Here is a 20,902-nt window from a genome sequence, read left to right as displayed (position 1 = left end):
GAACTATATATTGGACAAATTCATACGTCTTTAAATCAATGTGGAAGAGTTCATCGTTTAATAGCGGCAATAACAAAGTGATTCTTGTTATTGTTGTTGTTGTTATTGCATGCCTTCAAGTTGGTTCCGACATGACGATCCTAAAATGAACCTATCATGGTGTTCTCTTGGCAAGATTTGTTCATAGGCGGACTGCTATTGCTTTCCCCTGAGGATGAGAGCATATAACTTGCCCAAGGTCACCCAGTGGGTTTCATGGCTAAGCTAGAATTGAAAACTGGCCTCTAGAGTTGCAGTCCAACACTCAAACCACTATCCCACAGTGGATCTCAAAAACCTGTCTTATTATACTGGTGGGGTTGCTAATACATTGTATTGGAACTGGTTCAAATGCCCACCAAGCCATCAACCCCCCAGGTCACCCTCGATCAATAACCTCTCTAAACCAGATCCGTCTTTCACAGTTGGTATGAAGATTTAGGGAGAGCCAGTGGGGTGTAGTAGTTTGAATGGACTATGGCTCTGCAGATCAGGGTTCAATTCTCCACTCGGCCATGGAAACCCAATGGATGTGATCTTGGGTGAGTCACATACTCTCAGCCCCAGAAAATGCTGTGTTAAGTTGGATATGACTTGAAGGCACACGACAGCAATGAGGATACAGTGTGGAAGAGGAAAGCCCTGAGGTCACTGCGGGAAAGAGTGGATATAAATGTGTAATCAATACAACAAATATGTAAAACAAAAAACAAAAAAGACCAAGAAATAATGGGGAGTCAAATTCCATTCAATTCTGGTATAAATAGAAAAATAAATATCTTTTTTAAAAATTGATTAAAACACACATAAAAATATAAACAACCACATACTCTCTCTCTCTGTGTCTGTCTGTCTCAAGCATATGTAAATACAACTAATCATGTGAAGTATACACTACAAATAACTAACATACCAGTGAACTTCCCCTTACTTATGGTTATTTTCCTCTAATTCTTCAAACTTCCATAACCATAATATATGCTATTACTTCTATGAAATAACCAAACCTAATTCACTTAACAAAAATTAGAATCAACATTTGGCCTTGATAAGAGTACATTAAAAAGGACAATTCCCAATCTTACTTAAAACTAATTGAGGATTTTTTCATGATATAAATGTGTTATCAATACAATACATATGTTTTTTAAAAGCACCAAGAAATAATGGGAAGTGGAACTCTATTCATTTCGGGTATGTATAAATAAATAAATAAATAAATAAATAAATAAATAAATATCCTAGGCTCAGAAGGGTGTTTGTGCCTGAGGAATTAGCTGGTGGATTCTTGTTTAATAAAAAATAAAAAAGACTTGCAAGCTTGAAGTCTGCCCACTTCTGATTTATTTAAAAGTTGTACTTAGGATAATTTAATTCTTTGGCTCAGGACTCAGTTATTCTGGAGCCTTGTTCATTTTCATCCCTCACCACTGTATGACTGTTATAAGGTCATTTTTATTGCAATATGCCAGAAGAAAGCCAACGTACAGAAATCAGAAAAGGGACACTATCTGTAAGTCCTTTTGTCCAATGGATCTTATTCCAATGCAGGTACTTGCATACAGGATTGCAGCATGTAAGGCTATGATTCATTAAAGGTTACCATTCATTTTGATGGCAAAGCATGCTTTTACAAACTGCCCTAATGAAATCAATGAGGCTAAAGAGTGCTGAACTCTGGATGAATCTTAAAAATAAATAGAATGGATCACTTCCGGTTGTGATGGCGCCTCACTAGGACGAACTCCGAGGAGGCTGCGGAGACGTCCCAACTTAAGGCAGAGTCTCGGACCCAGAAAGGGATTTTTGGGGATCGGGAAATTCCCCTGATTGACGAGGGAATCAGAGGGGGCTCGATGGAAGACCCAACCCGAACTGGAACTGCTTTGCAGAGTAAGTTCTAGCCGCTACGTGGCAGGACGGAAAAACCGGGATGGGGGGTCTGTAGAGCAATCCACGCTCTGCCTAAGTATAGCGACAGAGTCGCACAGAGTCGCCTCCAATTTGAGATCACTTTTTAATTAAAGAAGTGGATAAAGGAAGAGGCTACTAAATCCTTCTAAGCTGATCACAGCTAAAGAAAGCGCATTGAATCGGAGGAAGAAGAAAGTGGTGTTGGAGTTCCAGCTTAAAGACTCAAAGTGGATTACAAGGAAAAATTTTCTCCCAGTGGAGTCGTTTTCCCAATTTGAGAAGGACTGGGAGATACTCTCCTTAAGTGCTGATTCCTAGTCTTTTAAAGTCTTTCCTATAATTTGGTCATTGTTAGACACCGGATTTTTCTCCTTGTTAGTTATCTACTCCCCCCCCCCCCTCTCGAAATTTAAAGTGGACTCCATAACGGGGAAGATTGTTAAGACAACATGATTAAGAAAGTAAAGAGTTAATGGACTGACCTTGAGAAGCCACCTGGATCTGGAAGAGATAAGTGGAAGGAGGAGTGGAGGAGTGGAGGAGTCCGAGAGAAAGAGCTTGAGACGGGAGGGGTGAAGAGGAGTGGAGAAAGAGTGGAGACCGCGCGGCCCAGAAGAGGAAGAAATAGAGAGACGGGGGAAAGAGTGTAGACGGAAGGAGAATTGGAGGACTGACTTGAGGAAACGAGTTGTGGGATAGAGCGACGACGGAAGAAGGTCTGGAGGAAATAAAGGAAGGAAAGAAAAGATAGAGTGTCAACGGAAGAAGGTCGGGAGGACTGGTAGAAAGGAAAAGAGTGGCGGGATAGAGTGTCAACGAAAGAAGGTCGGGAGGACTGGTAGAAAGAAAAAGAGTGGAGGGATAGAGCGACAGCGGAAGAAGGTCACCAGGAGAAACAATAAAAGTGACAGTGTGCTGACGGAAGAGGTCTGGAGGACTGAACTAAAGAAAGAAAGGTGCAGGACAGAGTAACGACGGAAGAAGGTTAGAGGGAGATAAAAGCGGCGACAGAAGAAGGTCTGGAGGACTGTGGGGAGAGAAATAGAGATTGGGTATAAAGTGATAACGAAAGAAGGCCGGCAGAAGAAGGGAGGTAGTAGAAAGGTAGTCTTAATGATTAAGATGCAGCAAGGAAGAAGGGAGAATTCCTAATAATTCATTTCAAAGGGGATAACGCAGAGAGAAAATATTATTATTAAGGACAAACTGAGAAGGGTAATTAATTGACAGGGCGGGAAGAGGCTTGTAAAACATAACTGCTCAGAGGAGGCCCAAAAGGAAAATAATTTGACAGTGTAACAACTCAAACTATAAAATTATAAATTATCTGTGGAAGCTAGGCTGTTATTTTGGGGGGGGAAATCTATTTTATTTACAAATTTACTATAAATGTACTTCTAATTTTGGACTAATTAGTTAATTGTCAAACTTGCTACTGGTGTGGTGTATAGGCTGTGGCTGAATTTTAGTTTAACACAGCTACATTGAATTGAAAACGCTTGTAACTCCACAATTTGCTACTGGTGCAGATAGGTGGTTTTTTTTTTTTTTTTTTTTTTTTTTCCTTTTCGATTCCCATTGCATCTTAAGAATATTGAAGATTTAAGTAAGGTCGGGTTCCTAGTATTACTGTGAGGTTGTTGATTTTGAACTTTCTTTATTCTGTCTTTTGATTAAAGGAAGGGGAAAGGTACTGTGTTTCTGGAAAGAAAAGATTTAGGAAGATAGAATGACAACTAGAAGTCAGACACAAAAAGCCATTCAACAGGCCCTGATTCAAAGGAAACTTTCAACTGATTCATATAAAAGTGCTGATATGAATCAACTTATTTTGGAAAAATTAGAAAGTTTATCAAATAATCTGACTGCTAATTTGGCAAAAGAAATGAACAATTTTAAAAGAGAAATTAAACAGGAAATTCGAGCAGACTTAAGAGAAATAAATCAGAAAGTGGATACACTAATTGCGGAAAATCATAAAATTATACAAAGAGTTGAAATTGTGGAATTTAGAACCGAAAAATTGGAGACAGAGTTGGCAAAAATATCATTAAAAAAAGAAGAAGAACTCGATGAGAAAGCTGCATGGGAACAAAAATTGAGAGAAAAGTGTGTTAAAATAAGAGGATTGGTGGAAGAACAGAATGAAAATTTAGTAGAAAATTTGATACCAGAAATTGCGAAATTTTTGAATAAAGATCCAGTATTTTTTGATGATGAAGTGGAAAAGATTTATCGAATAAACTCCCTAATAGCTAAACAGAAGGACCTTCCGAGGGACGTGGCACTTTATTTTGTTAGGAAAAGAACGAGAGACCTCTTTTTGACCAAGCACAATGAAACACCCTTTTGCTATAAAAACCAAGATTTAAAAATACTGAAGGATATCCCAGGAAGAATATTAAAGAAAAGGAAGGACTACACAGCGCTGACCCTATTCTTGAGAAGAGAAGATATCCCCTATCGTTGGGAGCTGCCGGAGGGACTCTCATTCTGGTGGAATAATAAAAGAACGAAGGTTTCCTCACCGGAACAAAGCAGAGCATTCTTGAGAAAAGCTACAGAAAGGAACAAGGAACAGAAGAAAGAAGAGAAAAACCAAAAGAAACACAATAAAGGAAAGAAGAATCTGCAAGAAGGTGAGGAAGGTGATAAGTTAGTGGTAGAACTAAAAGGAAGTGAAGAGGAAGATATCATACCAGAAGAGGAGGAACCTGAAGGCAACCTATTGAATGAACCGAATTTAGAGCTAGATTTGCAGGACTTATTGTTGGAAGAAGAGAGAATAAGAAGGGAGGAAGAGAAGGTGGAAACCGACCTACTGACTGATTGACAGAAAGAGAATTACAATTTTAAAATTTGACCACAGACAGCGATTATTACATCTACCTTTTTTTTAAATTAATTTTTGTCCTTAATAAACACTAAATTCATATAATTACTTATAAGAGTGATCTGTGCATAGTTTGAGAGATACAGTCTGATCATGGCAGAACATCTGAAATTACTATCCTGGAATGTTCAAGGGTTAAATACACCTCAGAAGAGGAAAAAAATATATCATTATTTACAAAAACTTAAATTAGATCTTATTTGCCTACAAGAGACTAGAATTAAGCAAAAAGACAAAAAATATCTGAGATGTGTAAAATTGGGTCAGGAGTTTATTGCGGCATCAAGAGTTAAAAGAAAAGGTGTGGTAATATATGTAAATTCGAAATTGGAGGCCAAAGAAATTTTCAGTGACCCAGAAGGTCACTTTATTTTGATAGAATTAAGGGAAAGAAATCAAAGAATGTTGGTGGCAGGAGTTTATGGCCCATTAGAAAATAAAAGTAAATTTTATAAAAGACTCAAGGGAAAATTATTGGAACAAGAATATGATTCGCTAGTCATGATGGGGGACTGGAATGGAGTAATCGATCCCAATGTAGATAGGTTTTCAGAAAAAAAAATCAAAAAGCAACAAGGTAAATTACCAAGGGAATTTTTTGATATGGTTGATATCTTGGTGTTAGAGGACACCTGGAGATGCAAAAATGGGAATAATAAAGACTTTACTTTCTTCTCCACTCCACACAAGACTTGATCAAGGATTGACATGATCCTGATATCTTCACACCTAATATCAAGGGTTCAAAAGGCAAGTATACTTCCTAGACTATTGTCGGATCACAATCCTGTACAAATTAATTTGTTGGTAGGCAAAAAAGAATTTAATTGGAAACTCAATAATATGTTGTTAAAAAGTGAAGAGTTGGCAAAACAATTGAAAACTAATATTAAGAATTATTTTAATGAAAATCTGGATAAAGGGACCAATTTGCAGGTAGTGTGGGACGCGCATAAAGCCGTGATCAGGGGTTGGTTGATCAAAAAAGCTGCTGAAATGAAAAGAATTAAAGAAGAAAAGTTAACTAAATTGAATGAAGAATTGTTAAAAACAGAAAAAAAATTAAAAGAAAACCCTAAGAATTCAAATATTTTAAAAGAGGTTAAAAACTTACAAAAACAGATATCTATTATTTTGGTTGAACAAATGGAAAAAAAAGCAAGATTTGTGAAACAAAAATTTTTTGAATCAGCTAATAAACCAGGCAAACTATTAGCTTATCAAATTAAGAAAGAAAGAGCAAAACGTACAATAAAATTATTGAAGGTGGAAAAGAAATGCATTACGGATCAGAAACAAATTAAAGATAGTTTTCTAAATTATTATAGGGAATTGTTTAAGAAACCAATAGTGAAAAAGAACAAAATTGAGAATTATTTGAACTCGGTAAATATAACAGAAATTACGGAGGAACACAAAGATATATTGAACGCAGAAATAACATTAACAGAAGTAGTAAATGCCATTCAAAAAGGGAAATCAGGTAAAACCCCTGGTCCGGATGGCTTCACAAACGAATACTTTAAGACTTGTGTGGAATGCCTTAGTGAACCCTTGATGCAGGTGATGAATGAGGTGCTAAAAGGTAAAATGCCCCAGACATGGTCCCAATCGATAACAGTATTAATACCAAAAGAAGGGAAAGATTTGACAAACGTTAAAAATTATAGACCTATTGCTTTGTTAAATTCGGATTATAAAATTTTCGTATCTATTTTGGCTGAAAGATTAAAAAAAGTATTAATCAATTGGATCCATTCAGATCAAAGAGGCTTTCTCCCGGGAAGAATGATAAAAGATAACATCAGAGTATTATTAAATTTAATTGATATTCATGAAAAAAGGATAGATAAAAAATTCGCAATGTACTTTATTGACGCGGAGAAAGCTTTCGATAATATACATTGGGATTTTCTGTTTGGGGTATTAAAAAGGATGAGGATTGGAGAAGAATTTCAGAGAGCAATTGAAACAATTTATAAAGATCAAACAACCTCATTGGTAGTCAACGGACAAAGAACCCCTATCTGTAAAATATATAGAGGGGTAAGACAGGGATGTCCTCTTTCACCGCTTCTGTTTATATTAACGTTAGAGATATTATTAAACCAAATATGACAAGAAAAATCAATAGAAGGATATAAGCAAGGAGGGGAGGAGTACAAACTAAGAGCATATGCGGATGACTTAGTTCTTTTAATTTCGAACCCGTTAGAAAGTATTGAGGCATTATTAAGAACCCTTAAGAGATTTGGGAAAGTAGCAGGATATAAAGTAAATATTGAAAAAACTAATATACTGACCATGAACTTGGAAAAAGATGAAAACAAAGAATTACAACACAAATCAGGTTTTCAATTGGCCAAAATGGTGAAATACTTAGGGATTTACTTGACAAACAAAAATAGAGATTTATTTAAAAACAATTATGAAAAAATGTGGAAAAAGAATAAAGAGGATTTGAATAGGTGGAAGAAATTGAGTACATCATGGATGGGGAAAATTGCAATCATCAAAATGGCATTATTGCCGAAATGTATCTTCCTGTTTCAAAATCTTCCGGTAGTCACCAGTGACAAAGTATTTCAAGAATGGGAAAAAGAAATTACTAAGTTCATTTGGAAGAACAAAAAAGCGAGACTAAAACTAAGGATCTTACAGGATTCCATAGACAGAGGGGGGTTAGCTGTGCCCAATTTGAAATGGTATTATCATGCGTGTGTTTTAGACTGGGTAACAGACTGGATTAATTTACAAAATAGACGCATAGTAAATTTAGAGAAATTTGAAATATGGAATCCACGGATATCTGTTTTATGATAAAATCAAATTAGACAAGAATTTTAATAGTCAGATGATTAGAAGAAATATGTTAAAAATTTGGAAGAGATATAAAAAGAAATGGTGTACCAAATTGCCACTTTGTGTCTCCCCAAATGAGGCATTATATAAAAGAGAGATCCTAAAAGAAAACTACTGGATAACATACAAAGATATTACTAAACCACGAGGAGAAGAAAGGTTGTTGAAAACGCAAGAAGAATTAATTGATGAAGGATACTCGTGCAACTGGTTTACATATAGGCAAATTAGAGAACGTTTTTTGTTGGACATCAAGACTAGTGGAATCGGATCAATGGATAAGGACTTAGAAAAGATAATGATAAACCCAAAAAAAAGAATCTCAAATATATATAATCTAATTAGAAAATTCGAAATGGAGCAAGAAATAGTAAAGGAATATATGGTAAAATGGGTGCAGGATTTAGGGGAACAAATCGATCTGGATGATTGGGAAAGGCTATGGAAAATTAAAATTAAATATTCATCTAGTGTGTTGTTAAAAGAAAATGTGTATAAAATAATGTACAGGTGGTATTTGACACCCTATAAGATGGCAAAAATGTTTAAAATTAAAAAAAACAGCTGTTGGAAGTGCAAAACGAAAACAGGTACTTTTTTGCATTGTTGGTGGTGGTGCAAAAAGGTAGAATCCTTTTGGAAAAGAATTCATAAAGAAATTAGTAAAATAATAAAGATTAAGGATAAGGTTACACCTAGGCTGTATCTCTTAAATATGACAGATAACTTAAATTTAAATAAATCTCAAGATAAACTACTATATTTCCTCACTGTAGCCGCAAGAATAACTATGGCCAAATATTGGAAGAAGGATATGATGCCGACTGTGGAAGAATGGAGACTCAAAGTTATGGAAATATGTGAGATGGAGAAATTGTCCGCTATAGTTGGTAATAGAGATATGGATAGATTTTTTGAAGTTTGGAATATGTGGAAAGAATACCTTTGGAAACAGAAAGAGAGTATGACTTTACAAAATTCTGAATTATAAAAAAGCCATCTTTTCCCTTTTCTCCTCCTTTATTTAAAGCAGATGAGTATGGGATAACGACCCCAGGGAAGAATGATTTATAGCGGATTAGTAGTAGCCCTCCATCACTGATATCTTGTGATAAAGATTCGATGGATGGAGTAAATATGGATAAGAAATAGTTAGTATAACGTATAGTGAGTTAATATTAGAAGGTTTTGGTAATAGCCCAAGGAAGAGGGAGGTTAGACTGTAAGTTATAGTAGATAGTTTGAGAGCTGGAGAAATAATGAAGATAATGTGCTTATTTCTATTTTAAAAGAATGTTTGAAATGTTATGACGATTTATATGTATGTATTTTTTTTTTTGTAAATAAATAAATTAATAAAAAAAAAAATAGAATGTCAGGAATCGGGTTTTTTGGTCTCAAACATAGTTGTTGCTACTGTATGCCTTCAAGATGGTTCCAATTTATGGTGACCGTAAGGTGAACCGATCCTGGGGTTTTCTTGGCAACATTTGATCTGAGGGGGTTTGTCATTTCCTTTTTCTGAGGCTGAGAAAGTGTGACTTGTCCAAGGTTTCCCTAGCCTAGGGGGCATCTACTCTAATTCAATGACTTAGTTCAATGGATCTGCTCTACATGGAGAGCCAGAATAGTGTTGTAGTTTGAGTGTTTACTCAAACCACAACACCATGCTGGTTCTCCATGTGGAGTAGAAATCAATGGTCTTTATACAAATGTTGACTCACCTTTGACAGTTGAGTCAAGGGACCCACAGCTGGAAGTAAGCAACAGGATTCATTAGATCCTTGGTATCCGCTAGGGTTCAGTTCCAGGACCTCCCATGGATACCAAAATCTATGGATGCTCAAGTTCCATTATATACAGTGGTGTAGTCAGAAGTATGAGTTTGCAGAAACTCATGAGGAGTGCAGTGGAAGACAGAAAATCTTGGAGATGTCTGATCCACATAGTCACCATGGCTCGAGGGTGGTTAACAACAACCAAAATAAAATGATACCCCTTATAAAAAAGGGTGTGTGTGTGTGTGTGTGTGTATGTGTGTGTGTGTGTGTGTATATATATATATATATATATATATATGAATATTTATCCACAGATGGTTGACTCAGCAGATAAAGAATCCATGGATAAGGAGGCCTGACTGTATAACGATTCTGCATGAGTCCAAAGAGAAACAATTGTGAGCGTTGGAAGGAAAGCCTTCATTTCCACAAGTGCTGACCCATTGGTGACAAATTACAGCAATTTGAAAGGGGATGGATGGGTGTTGATATTACAGAAAATCAGACCCAACTCTTAGGCAATGAACATCAGGTGGAAGATTTCAGTGTCGTACACGGGACACACTTATCTGGCTATCCCTGCCTTGTGGACCAAAATAATTGTCTGCTTTAGTAGCTTGCCTTGGTGGTCAGGTGTCACTTTTCTGCTCTGCCCCAGGCAACAAAAATGAGGCTGTGAGGCTGTTTTTCATCTTTGGAGGATGAAAGGCCCCCCAGAAAAGCTTGACAGGGATATCTATGTCCTCTTGTTTTGTTCTGTTTCCAAATAATGCTGAGCTTGGGAGAAAGACAGCCAAGCCTTCGCAGCCTGTTTTGCTGCCTTAGGCATGACTACTTTAAAATAAGTCCCACTGGGGTCAACAGGATGTCCTTCCTCATAAGGTTTGCAGCCTTCAGTTGGCAGTGTTAATATATCATATTTGGGATTCTGGCCCCACTGCTAATTAATTAATTAATTATTAAGCTTTATTTATAGAGTGCTGTAAATTTACACAGAGCTTTACATACAATCAGTTAAAATAGAATAAAGTAAAATAAACCTGCCTAAAGTGTACACTCTACTAAACTAATTTTATCAAAATATCTATTACTACATATAAACATTAAATCGTAAAATATAGCAAGCAAATAAAAAATAAACCTATGATAAACAATTAACACTAATTAACATCTTCCTTCTCTAAAAGAAACAGCACTTCTACTAAATACTGAACCAGGATTTAGTGCAATATACACCTAGGATTAGGGAGGATTTAAGGAAGAGGGCCAGCCGTGTGTTGTGGTCTGAGCCCTGGGCTATGATCCTGGGTTCAAATCTCTGCTTGAGTATAAAAACCCACTGGGTGACCCTGAGCAAGTCACACTCTCTCAGCCTCAGGGGAAGGGAATGGCACATCTCCTCTGCACAAATCTTGCAAAGTAGAGGGCTCAAAGGCTCGCTCTGCCATGGAGACTCACTGAGCGACCTTGGGTAAATCACACACTCTCAGCCTCAGAGAATGTAGGAAGAGACACAAAACATTACCACTCTTCACAGCTTTAAAAAGGCTGTCAAGATGGGTCTCTTCCGACAGGGCTTCCCTGTCCTTGGCCTACCACTGATTCAGACTACTATATAGAAGAACCCAAGACACCCATATCTCTGTCATTGATTGTTTTGATAGTTTAAAATGGTATTTTATTAATATTATTATTTAATATGCAAAAATTATTGTGTTGTTTTAGGAGGGAGGGACAATGGGATGTATTTTTATAATGTATGATGCATTTTATATTGTATTTTATGACTATTGTAGGTTGTCTTGATCCTGTCCAAGAGGCAGGGTAAAAATAAATAATAATAATAATAATAATAATAATAATAATAATAATTGCAAACTCCCTCTGAAGACACTTGCCAAGAAAATCCTGTGAGAGGTTCGCCTTCGTAGTAAGTCAACAATGACTTGGAGGCACATAACAACAATGAATTAAGGGATCCAACATGGTATAGTGGTTAAAGCATTCGACCATGACACTGAAGACCAAGGTTCAAATCCCTGCATGAGCATAAAAACCCACTGGGTGACCTAGGGCAAGTCACACTGTCTCAGCCTTGGGGGTGGCTATGGCAGTCCTCCTCTGAAGAAACTTGCCAAGAAAACCCCTTAGGATTGCCTAAATTGGAAAGGACCTGAAGGCACACAACAACAACAACAACCATGATTCCATTTATATGGTCTCTATGTGTATCTGTATAAGAAGATATCTCCGTGGTTAGCTGTAGTTTCTTCTTTTGTGCCTATTAGAGATCATAGATAGAGACGGAATCATGGTTGACAGTGAGTTATCAAAGTATTGTTATAATGATAGGTTCGCCTATCACCATGAGTCTAAAATGACTTGGAGGCAAAAAGACAACAATAAGAGACCTAGGATGAATGCAGTGTGTGTACTAGGCTGCCAGTGATGCTTATATGCCCTTCTTTAGGATCCACTCCTTTCATCACTTCCAAGAGAGTAAGGTTCAAAACACACTGCAGAAACAACCCAGTTTGAGATCACTTTAACTCCCCTGGCTCAGTGCTAGAGAATCCTGGGAACTGTAGTTTCTTGTGGCACCTGAACTCTCTGACAGGGAAGGCTAAATGTGTCGCAGAACTACAGTTCCCAGAATTGCCTAGGATCCAGCCAGGGCAGTTAAAGCGGTCTCAAACTGGATTATTTCCAGGTGTTTTGGACTTTTGTCTGGGTGAGCTCCAGGGCACTTCACCCCGCATAGTTGCCTCAGGTTGCCCTGATATACCCAACACACTCTCTCTTTGGCACAGGAATACAAAGGAACCATCACAGACTCTCAAAGCAGAATCATAGAATCAGAGAGCTGGAAGGGTACCCCAAGGATCATCTAATCTAACCCCTGATATGCAGGGACAAAAGGCCCCTGACAACATCCCCTGTCATTCCACAAGCAGTCGAAAAAGACAAAAGACCAAAAGAAATCAGGTTGTTCTCCTGGAAAAGGAAACCTGGCTTTAGCACTCAGGACTACAAGACTTACTTCCGAGGAGCATAGGAAGGCAATCCTTGCTGCTGCTGCTGCTGCTATTGTTGTGTGCCATTCTTATTGTTGTTGTTGTTGTTATTATTATTATTATTATTATTATTAGTATTATTTCTATCCTGCTTTCCTGCCCAGACTGGGGCCCAAAGTGACTGTTGTTGTTGTGTGCCCTCAATATTAGAAAACACACACCATTTAAAAAAAAAAAAAAAACCCTACCAAATTGACCATTCCAATGGCAACTCTCCTGGGGAAGAAATCTTTCCGAGAACCTGCCTAGGGCTTTCCCTGGCCGGTTCTTCCAGCGAGCGGACTTTGCCTTGGCCCCTGGCCCCTCCGAGGTTGAGAGAGTGTGACTTGGCCCAGGGGTTTCCCAATGCCAGCATTCGAACCCTGATCTCCAGGATCCTGGTCCAAGGCGATCCTATTCCCACCCCTCCCCACTTTGCAGACATCAGAACCCCCAAACAAAAGAGAGAGGGTTATAGCAAGAGGGGAGAGAGAGGGAGGAAGAAAAGAAAGAGGAAGAAAAAGGGAAGAGAGGAGAAAACAAAGAGGGGAAGGAGGAGGAGGGGGAGGATGAAGCCTTCTTACCTTGGGAGGAAGAGAGAGAAGCCAGGAATGGCCAGAAAGAGCACCAGAGGAACGTGGCAAGGGGGGGATCCATTCCCAGGAGAGGGGCAGGGGGCCAAGGGGAGCATGCATGCCCCTCTTCACAGGTCTAAAGAAGGAGGCAGAGGCAGAAGCAGAAGCAGCGATCCCCAAAGCCTTGCCTAGCTAAGCTCTTCCATGCCCAGCGAGGAAGAGGAGGAGGAGAAAGAAGAAGAAGGAGCAGGAGAAGGGGATGGCTCCATGCCCACGTTCACGCCCCCCACGCCTTGGCAGGGAGTTGGCAAGGCTATTGGGTCACCAAGGATTTGTTGTCGTTTTTATTTTTATTTATTTATTTTTTTGATTGCTCAGGGTTTCTGCCCAGTTCTGTGCATGGAACTGCAATACATCTGAATGCACCGTATAGAAGATCTTGGGCTAAAACAGAGAAACAACTCCCTCTTCGGTCCAAAACGGGACGTGCTAAAACAAATGGCAGGACTTGCCCCATCGAGAAACCACGCTAGCCCACAAGGAATCGTTGGAAGATACTTACCCATACATGCCCCAATGGTTCCCCAGTGTATATCCCAATGATGCTCTGTGGGCAAGTGTTCCCCTATGTTTCCTTAAAGGCAAGTGTTCCCCTATGATTCCCTATGGGCAACTATTCTCCAATGATTCTCTATGGACAACTATGGTTTCTCTATGGGAAAGTATTCCCCTATGTTTCCCGAGGGGCATGTATTCCTTTATGATTCTGTATGGGCAAGTATGGTTTCTCTATGGACAACTAATGTCATTTGTTTTAGTATGTCCTGTCCAAAACACACTGCGGAAATCATCCATTCTGAGACTGCTTGACCTGCCTCGTTCGTCACAACAAAATCACAGAAAGACAGAATAATCACCAAACTACAGTTCCCAGAATTCCCTAACATTAAGCCAGGGCACTTAAAGCAGTCTCAAACCAGATCATTTCTGCAGTGTGTTTTGGACCTATGTTAAATTTCTTTGGAAATTTCAGGACCAAAATATACAGCAGAAATTGTCCAGTTTGAGGCAGCTTGACCTGCCCTGACTGCTAGAGAATCCTGGGAACTTCTAGTTTTGGAAACAGAGTCAGAGAGAGCTCTGGTGCCCCAATAAACTACAACTCCCAGGATTGTTGGACTATGTCTCTGGAGACCAGGGTTCAATTCCCATGTGACCATGAAACCTACTGAGTGACCCTGCATACGTCATACCCTCTCAGCCTCAGCTGCAATGGCAAACCTCCTCTGAACAAATCATGCCAAGAAAACCCCATAATAAGATTGCCTTAGGATTGACACAAGTCAGAAACAACTTGAAGACACACAACAACTCCTCTTGTGTTATCTTGTATTGGTAACACATCCAGATGCAACCCCTGCCTTCCTGTGTCCACTTGTTGAGCCCAGGCGTGCCTCCCTTCATTGGTTCCAGGGGAGAGAAGAGAACAAGAAAGCTTCAGAGCCTGGAGGGTTGAGATTCTCTTTTGGGTTTCAATGGCTAATGGGAATCCAGGGGGTCAGTTACATTTTTTTTTGCACTGACAGATTCACATCTGTGAATCAATTCAAAATTGAGTCACAGTTCCCACTACGTTTTAAGGCAGCAAATCTCTCCGTGACATTTAAATCTGATTTCGTCATTCATCTAGACCAGGGATCGGCAACCTACGGCCCACGGACTGGATCCGGCCTGGTGAGGCCTTGGACCAGCCCCAGCCCAGTCCTGCCGCCGATTGCTGCCCCCGCCTCAGCTTCCGTGCCGCTCCAGGCGCCCCCCAGTTGTCTGAGGGACAGCAACCCAGCCCTCGGCTCAAAAAGGTTGCCTACCCCTGATCTAGACAGTAGGTCATTGTTGTGTGCCTCCAAGTTGTTTCCAACTTATGGCAACACTAAGGTGAATCTATCACAGGCTTTTCTAGTGGGTTTCCATAGCCAAGTGGGAAATCGAACCCTGGTCTCCAGAATCGTAGTCCAATGCTCAAACCACTACACTACACTGGCTCTGGGAGGTCAATGCAACCCTGTAAATACATTCATACACACCAGTAACTTAGCAATTTTTATTATCTTGGACATCACTAGAAAAAAAACTGAATGAAAAGAAGAATGATCCCTACAATTCTTATCAGCTCTTTGGAGGAAAAGGGTTAAAAATGTCAACTTTTCTGGCATTGGAAAATATTGTTTTTATTTTATTTTTTCATTTGCAGGAAAAGGCATTGAAATTGGGCTCTGGGCTGAGTGTTGTGCAGTTGAGTAAACAAATTAAGCATGTACTCTATGCAGAATTGCAACCCTCTCCCCAAAAGTATACGATTGATAGGAACACAGCTGGCTATTTAGTGTCTCAGGCACAAGTCTTTCCCTTCAACTACTACATGATCCATTTAACAGGAGATGCCAAAGATTAAATGCATGGTGTGTGCTCTTAAAATGGAGCTAAGTCTCCATTTGTGGGTGAATTTTCGTCCATGTATACAGAGAAGTGAACACTGATTTAGCTCATCATTTGGAGAGTTGCAAGAATGAATGGCAACCTAATCAGCTTCAGTAATATGCTATCTCTCAGGCTAATATCAGAAGCTGGCAGACAGCCATCAGTCCATCCTGTTTTGGAAACTTCCAACGAAGAGTCCACCACCTTGTTTCCATTGTCAAACTGCTCTTACCATCAGAAATGGTAGGGCAATGCACTCATGAGCCTTAGAGAGCCCACTATACTTGAAGTTGGACTAGTCTGTGGTATGACCTGCTAGGAGAGATTTGACAGCTAAATATCCTCTCTGAATTTAAAAGAGTATTAAACACCTATCTCTTCCAGCAGACTTACTCAGTCGATTTTAGACTATGAATTTTAAATTAGGATATTTTAATTTATGGTGCATGATTTTAATGTGTCTTGTGTTTATGTATTTAAATACTGTTTAACAGTGGCCCTTATCAAATGTGGGGGTTTGCAGCTCAGATCCGCAGTCACTCCTGTTCTAGCAATGCGAAACGTCATGTTTTTTCACACCAGATCCAGAGTCACTCCTGTCTAGCAAGGTGAATTAAGGTGAAAACGTGATGTTTTAGCACACCTGGTTGCCTTTCTGTTGCCCTTCCGAATTGAGGGGATGCAAAGTCAGTTCTATTCCAAGCAAGTCACGTGATGTGGATTCAAGCAAAGTGGAGTGAGTGCACATTGTATTACCACACCGGAACATAATTTGAGGGTTCAACTATTCGAATCAGCACCCTTGCACATGCTCAGTGGGGCTCTGGACGCTGACATCTTTCCCTGCCCCCTCCTTAACTGTCATCTTTCATCGAGGTGAAGGAGGATGCAGGGGATGATGGGATAGGCAGCAGGGTGAAGGAGGGGAGCAGATCGGGGTCTAGGAGGACACAGGGGATAATGGGATAGGCAGCAGGGTGAAGGAGGGGAGCAGATCAGGGTCTAGGAGAAAGCAGGGGTTGATGGGATAGGCGGCAGGATGAAGGAGGCGAGGAGATGGCATGATGGAGCAGTACGCAGGGGGCCAAGGGGGGCAACATCGGAGTAATCTTCCACACCAGACCAATTCGAAGTGAAATCGAAGTGAGCTTGAATGCGAATTCTGTGAATTCCTTTTTTTCTGGAATTCATCAAAATGAGGAGTCATTTTGGATTCACTGCAGAAGCACCACAGAAGGAGCTCCCATAGAAAGGAATCGCGTCTGAAAACACATTCACGTTATGATGTGAATTCGCACCGTTGGACCCTCACTCATGTCAGAACTGAGCTGCAAAAGCTCTAAAAATCCCAGTGTGATAAACCTCAGTGTTTTTATGGTTTTTTAAATGATTATATCTCTGCCTGAGCGAGGAGGTGAAGGAGGAGGAAGACAATGGGGAAGCCCACAGGATCATGGCCACCATTTCTTCTTCCCCCACCTGTCCCATCACTCTTCCATTTCTCAGGACGAGATGCTCCTGCATGAAAATATTCCTGGATGCGCGGCGGAGGCGGCGGCGGCGAGGGAGGAGGAGAGCAGCGCTTTGGGGCTGTTCCTGCCCCCGGACCATCCCCCTCCACCACCAGCAGCAGCAGCGGCGGCGGCGCAGCAGCAAGGGCAACGCCCGGGGCCTATTTAAGGCCCAGGAACACCGGCCGAGGCGCGGCGGCGGCGGCAGCGGCGGCGAGGGAGGAGGAGAGCAGCGCTTTGGGGCTGTTCCTGCCCCCGGACCATCCCCCTCCACCAGCAGCAGCAGCAGCGGCGGCGGCGCAGCAGCAAGGGCAACGCCCGGGGCCTATTTAAGGCCCAGGAACACCGGCCGAGGCGCGGCGGCGGCGGCAGCGGCGGCGAGGGAGGAGGAGAGCAGCGCTTTGGGGCTGTTCCTGCCCCCGGACCATCCCCCTCCACCACCAGCAGCAGCAGCGGCGGCGGCGCAGCAGCAAGGGCAACGCCCGGGGCCTATTTAAGGCCCAGGAACACCGGCCGAGGCGCGGCGGCGGCGAGGGAGGAGGAGAGCAGCGCTTTGGGGCTGTTCCTGCCCCCGGACCATCCCCCTCCACCACCAGCAGCAGCAGCGGCTGCGGCGCAGCAGCAAGGGCAACGCCCGGGGCCTATTTAAGGCCCAGGAACACCGGCCGAGGCGCGGCGGCGGCGGCGGCGGCGAGGGAGGAGGAGAGCAGCGCTTTGGGGCCGTTCCTGCCCCTGGATCACCTCCATATATCAGCAATTTTTTTTCTCCTTCCAGTGCTGCTTCGCACCGCGGAAACTGTAAAAGCAAGCGAAGGGTGAAGAAAAGGGTTCTTTTCTCACCATCTTTTGTTCCCAACAGATACCCGAGCCAGGAAGCGAGCCTTCAGAGCTACGGGAAACTTCTGCCCACATAGGAGGTGCGGAAGTAAGTGAGGGCTCTAAGGAACTAATTCCCTCCTTGACTCTTGGACTGAGGGATCCAGGGGCGGGGGGCGGGTCTAGAACCAAAGGAGCAGCTAATGTTGGGGATAATAGCCTTAGGCACAGCTTGCAATAGAATTTAGAATATTTCACTACAGGAAGCTCATTGTAAAAGGAATAATACTGTAAAAATTAGTTAAACGTGATGATTATGACAATTCAGTAACCTAACTAGATTTGGAGGGTCAGAAGGCCTACTTGTCTTCTTAGTATAACAATATTAGTCATTGGATATTGATAAACCCTCTCTCTGAGCCTCTTGACTTCCGCTAATCTGCAAACTTGGAATAATATCTCAATTAATAAGGGAAAATATGGCATTAGGGGTAAGAACAAGGGCTCAAACCCAACATTACGAGCATTCACAAAGTGCCCATAATATAAGACGTAACTCACTAGAATATTTAAATCCACAAGAGGATATTAGCATAACAATTTTGCAGGAGTTACGAGAGTTTAAAAAAGCTTTCAAGAAAGAAATCAGAGAAGAATTACAAGATACAAGAGAGGAAATTAGGATAGATATGCGGAGAGAAATAGAAGGCTTAGCAAATAAAATGGATAAAATTTCAGAAGAAATTACAGATTTGAGAGGAGAAGTTGATCAATTAACTAACAAGACAAAAGATATTGAAGGAAAGAGAGAAATCTTAGAAAAAGAACAAAATAAAGACAGACAAAGCTTATTAATACAAGAATTGAGATACCGAGAAAAATGTATAAAAATAAGAGGGGTCCCGGAAGTGGAAGGGGAACAATTACCACAACATGTTATTCCAGGCATAGCAGCCCGTTTGAACATTACAGAAGAAAATTTAGATCAACAAATAGAGAAAGCATTCCGAATTAACTCAAGGTACGCAAAGGAGAATAAATTAGAAAGAGATATTGTAATATGCTTTACAAATGCGAGACTAAGAAACAAACTCTGTCAGCAGTGTGCGGCAGAAAAATTAATGATAGACGACAAAGAGGTGGAAATATATAAGGATTTGCCAGACCAAATTCGGAAAATGAGACAAGAATACAAATTCCTGACAGAAGTATTAATAAAGGAACAGATAAGATTTAAATGGGAAAAAACTGAGGGAGTAACATTTATGTATAATCAAAAAAGACAAAGGATTTGCACTTTAGAAAAGGCTAGAGAGTTCTGTAGAAAAAATTTGGATAAGAAAAAATACCCCCAAGAAGAACACGTAAAGAAAAAAAGCGCTAAAACATCAGAAGGAGAATTTAAGAAAAAGAAAAAGGAAACCAAAGAAACAAAGAGTAGGGAGGAAAGCCTTAAAGAAAATATAGAGGAAGAAGAAGAGACATAAAGATGGGGTTTAAAATTGGTTCCCTAAATGTGAGGGGATTAAATAAAACACAAAAGAGGAGATTAGTACATCAATACTTAGAGAAGAATAGATGTGATATATGGTGCATACAAGAAACTAAAATTCGAGAGAATGAAATAAGAACATTAAAAAATCCCAAACTTGGACAATTATTTTTCTCATCAGACAAAAACAAAAGAAGGAGGGGTGTGGCAATATATGTGAATGATAAGTATGAAGCCAAAGAACTTTGTAAAGATGAAGATGGTAGATTTGTTTTAATACAATTGGAAATCCAAAACCAAAAACTAGATGTAATTTGTATATATGCCCCACTCGAAAAAAAAGACATCTTTTTTGAAAAAATAAATAATGCTTTAGAAAAAACAAATGGAGACAGAATTATTATGGTGGGAGATTATAATGGGGTAATTAAACCAAAGAGAGACAGAAAATCCAGTAAAAAGATTAAAGATAATCAAGGAAAGCTACCAATTAGCTTCTTTGAAACAATGAAAGAATATAATTTAACAGATGTATGGACACATTTATACAAAGAAAAAGAAGGATACACTTATTTTTCAGACATGCATCACTCAGCATCAAGACTGGATATGTTCCTAACAACACATAAAATATTACCAATAATAAAAAAAATGGAAATATCACCCCGAATAGTATCAGATCATAATGCAATAGAAATAGAGATGAATTTAGGTAATAAACGGACAGAATGGAGATGGAGATTAAATGAGGATCTGGTAAGGGATAAAGAATATGTAGAAAACTTGAAAAATGAAATTAAACTGATCTTAAGGGAGAATACGACTCCGGAGGTACAAAGTAAAACCATTTGGGATACCTGCAAAACCGTCCTAAGGGGCAGTTTGATAAAGAGAGCAGCGGAACAAAAAAGAGAAAATAAAATAAAGGAAATGGAAACTATACAGAAGCTAAAAGACTTAGAAGAAAAAATAAATAGGAATCTAAAAGAGAGGAAATTGAAAAAAGAATATGACTTACTTAAACATAAGATACAAGAACAAAAAATGGAAGAATTAGCCAAAAAACTAAAATGGATAAAACAGAAACAATTTGATCAGGCAAATAAAACAGGAAGATGGCTTGCCCAAAAACTAAAAAGAGAAAAAGAGAAAAACATGATAGTAGAAGTTATTTATAAAGGGAAAGCAGCTACCAAACAAAATATAATTAAAAAAGCATTTTATGAATATTTTGAAAAAATATTTAAAGAAGATCGGGAAGAGGAAAAAGAGGAACACTTAAAGAAAATGAAAGAATACCTGGATAAAAAGAATATAAATAAAATTTCTAAAGACCAACAAGAAAAGTTAAATAAGCCCTTTTCTAAAGAAGAAGTCTTAATGGCAATTAATGCTCAAAAAAATGGAAAATCTCCGGGCCCGGATGGGTATACAGCAACATTTTACAAAGTGTTCAAATTAGAATTATGTGAAATATTAAGTGAAATG

At 39.8% G+C, this 20,902-nt stretch overlaps 1 protein-coding gene across 1 annotated transcript in view; it reads right to left on the bottom strand.

The window, feature by feature from the left end:
* Nucleotides 1–13,438, bottom strand: part of DLK1 (delta like non-canonical Notch ligand 1) — a 33,845-nt gene extending 20,407 nt beyond the window's left edge. Inside the window, exon 1 of the mRNA XM_089522545.1 lies at nucleotides 13,127–13,438. Coding sequence (XP_089378671.1) covers nucleotides 13,127–13,199 — 73 coding nt within the window. The 5' untranslated portion in view covers nucleotides 13,200–13,438. The remainder of the gene's footprint in view (nucleotides 1–13,126) is intronic.
* Between the last annotated feature and the right edge of the window lie 7,464 nt (nucleotides 13,439–20,902).

The sequence above is a fragment of the Sceloporus occidentalis genome, unplaced genomic scaffold (genome assembly GCF_023333645.1).
Source record: "Sceloporus occidentalis isolate IW3139 unplaced genomic scaffold, rSceOcc1.0.p SCAF_4, whole genome shotgun sequence".
Classification (NCBI taxonomy): Eukaryota; Metazoa; Chordata; class Lepidosauria; order Squamata; family Phrynosomatidae; genus Sceloporus; species Sceloporus occidentalis.
This window is presented reverse-complemented; position numbering and strand designations above follow the sequence as displayed.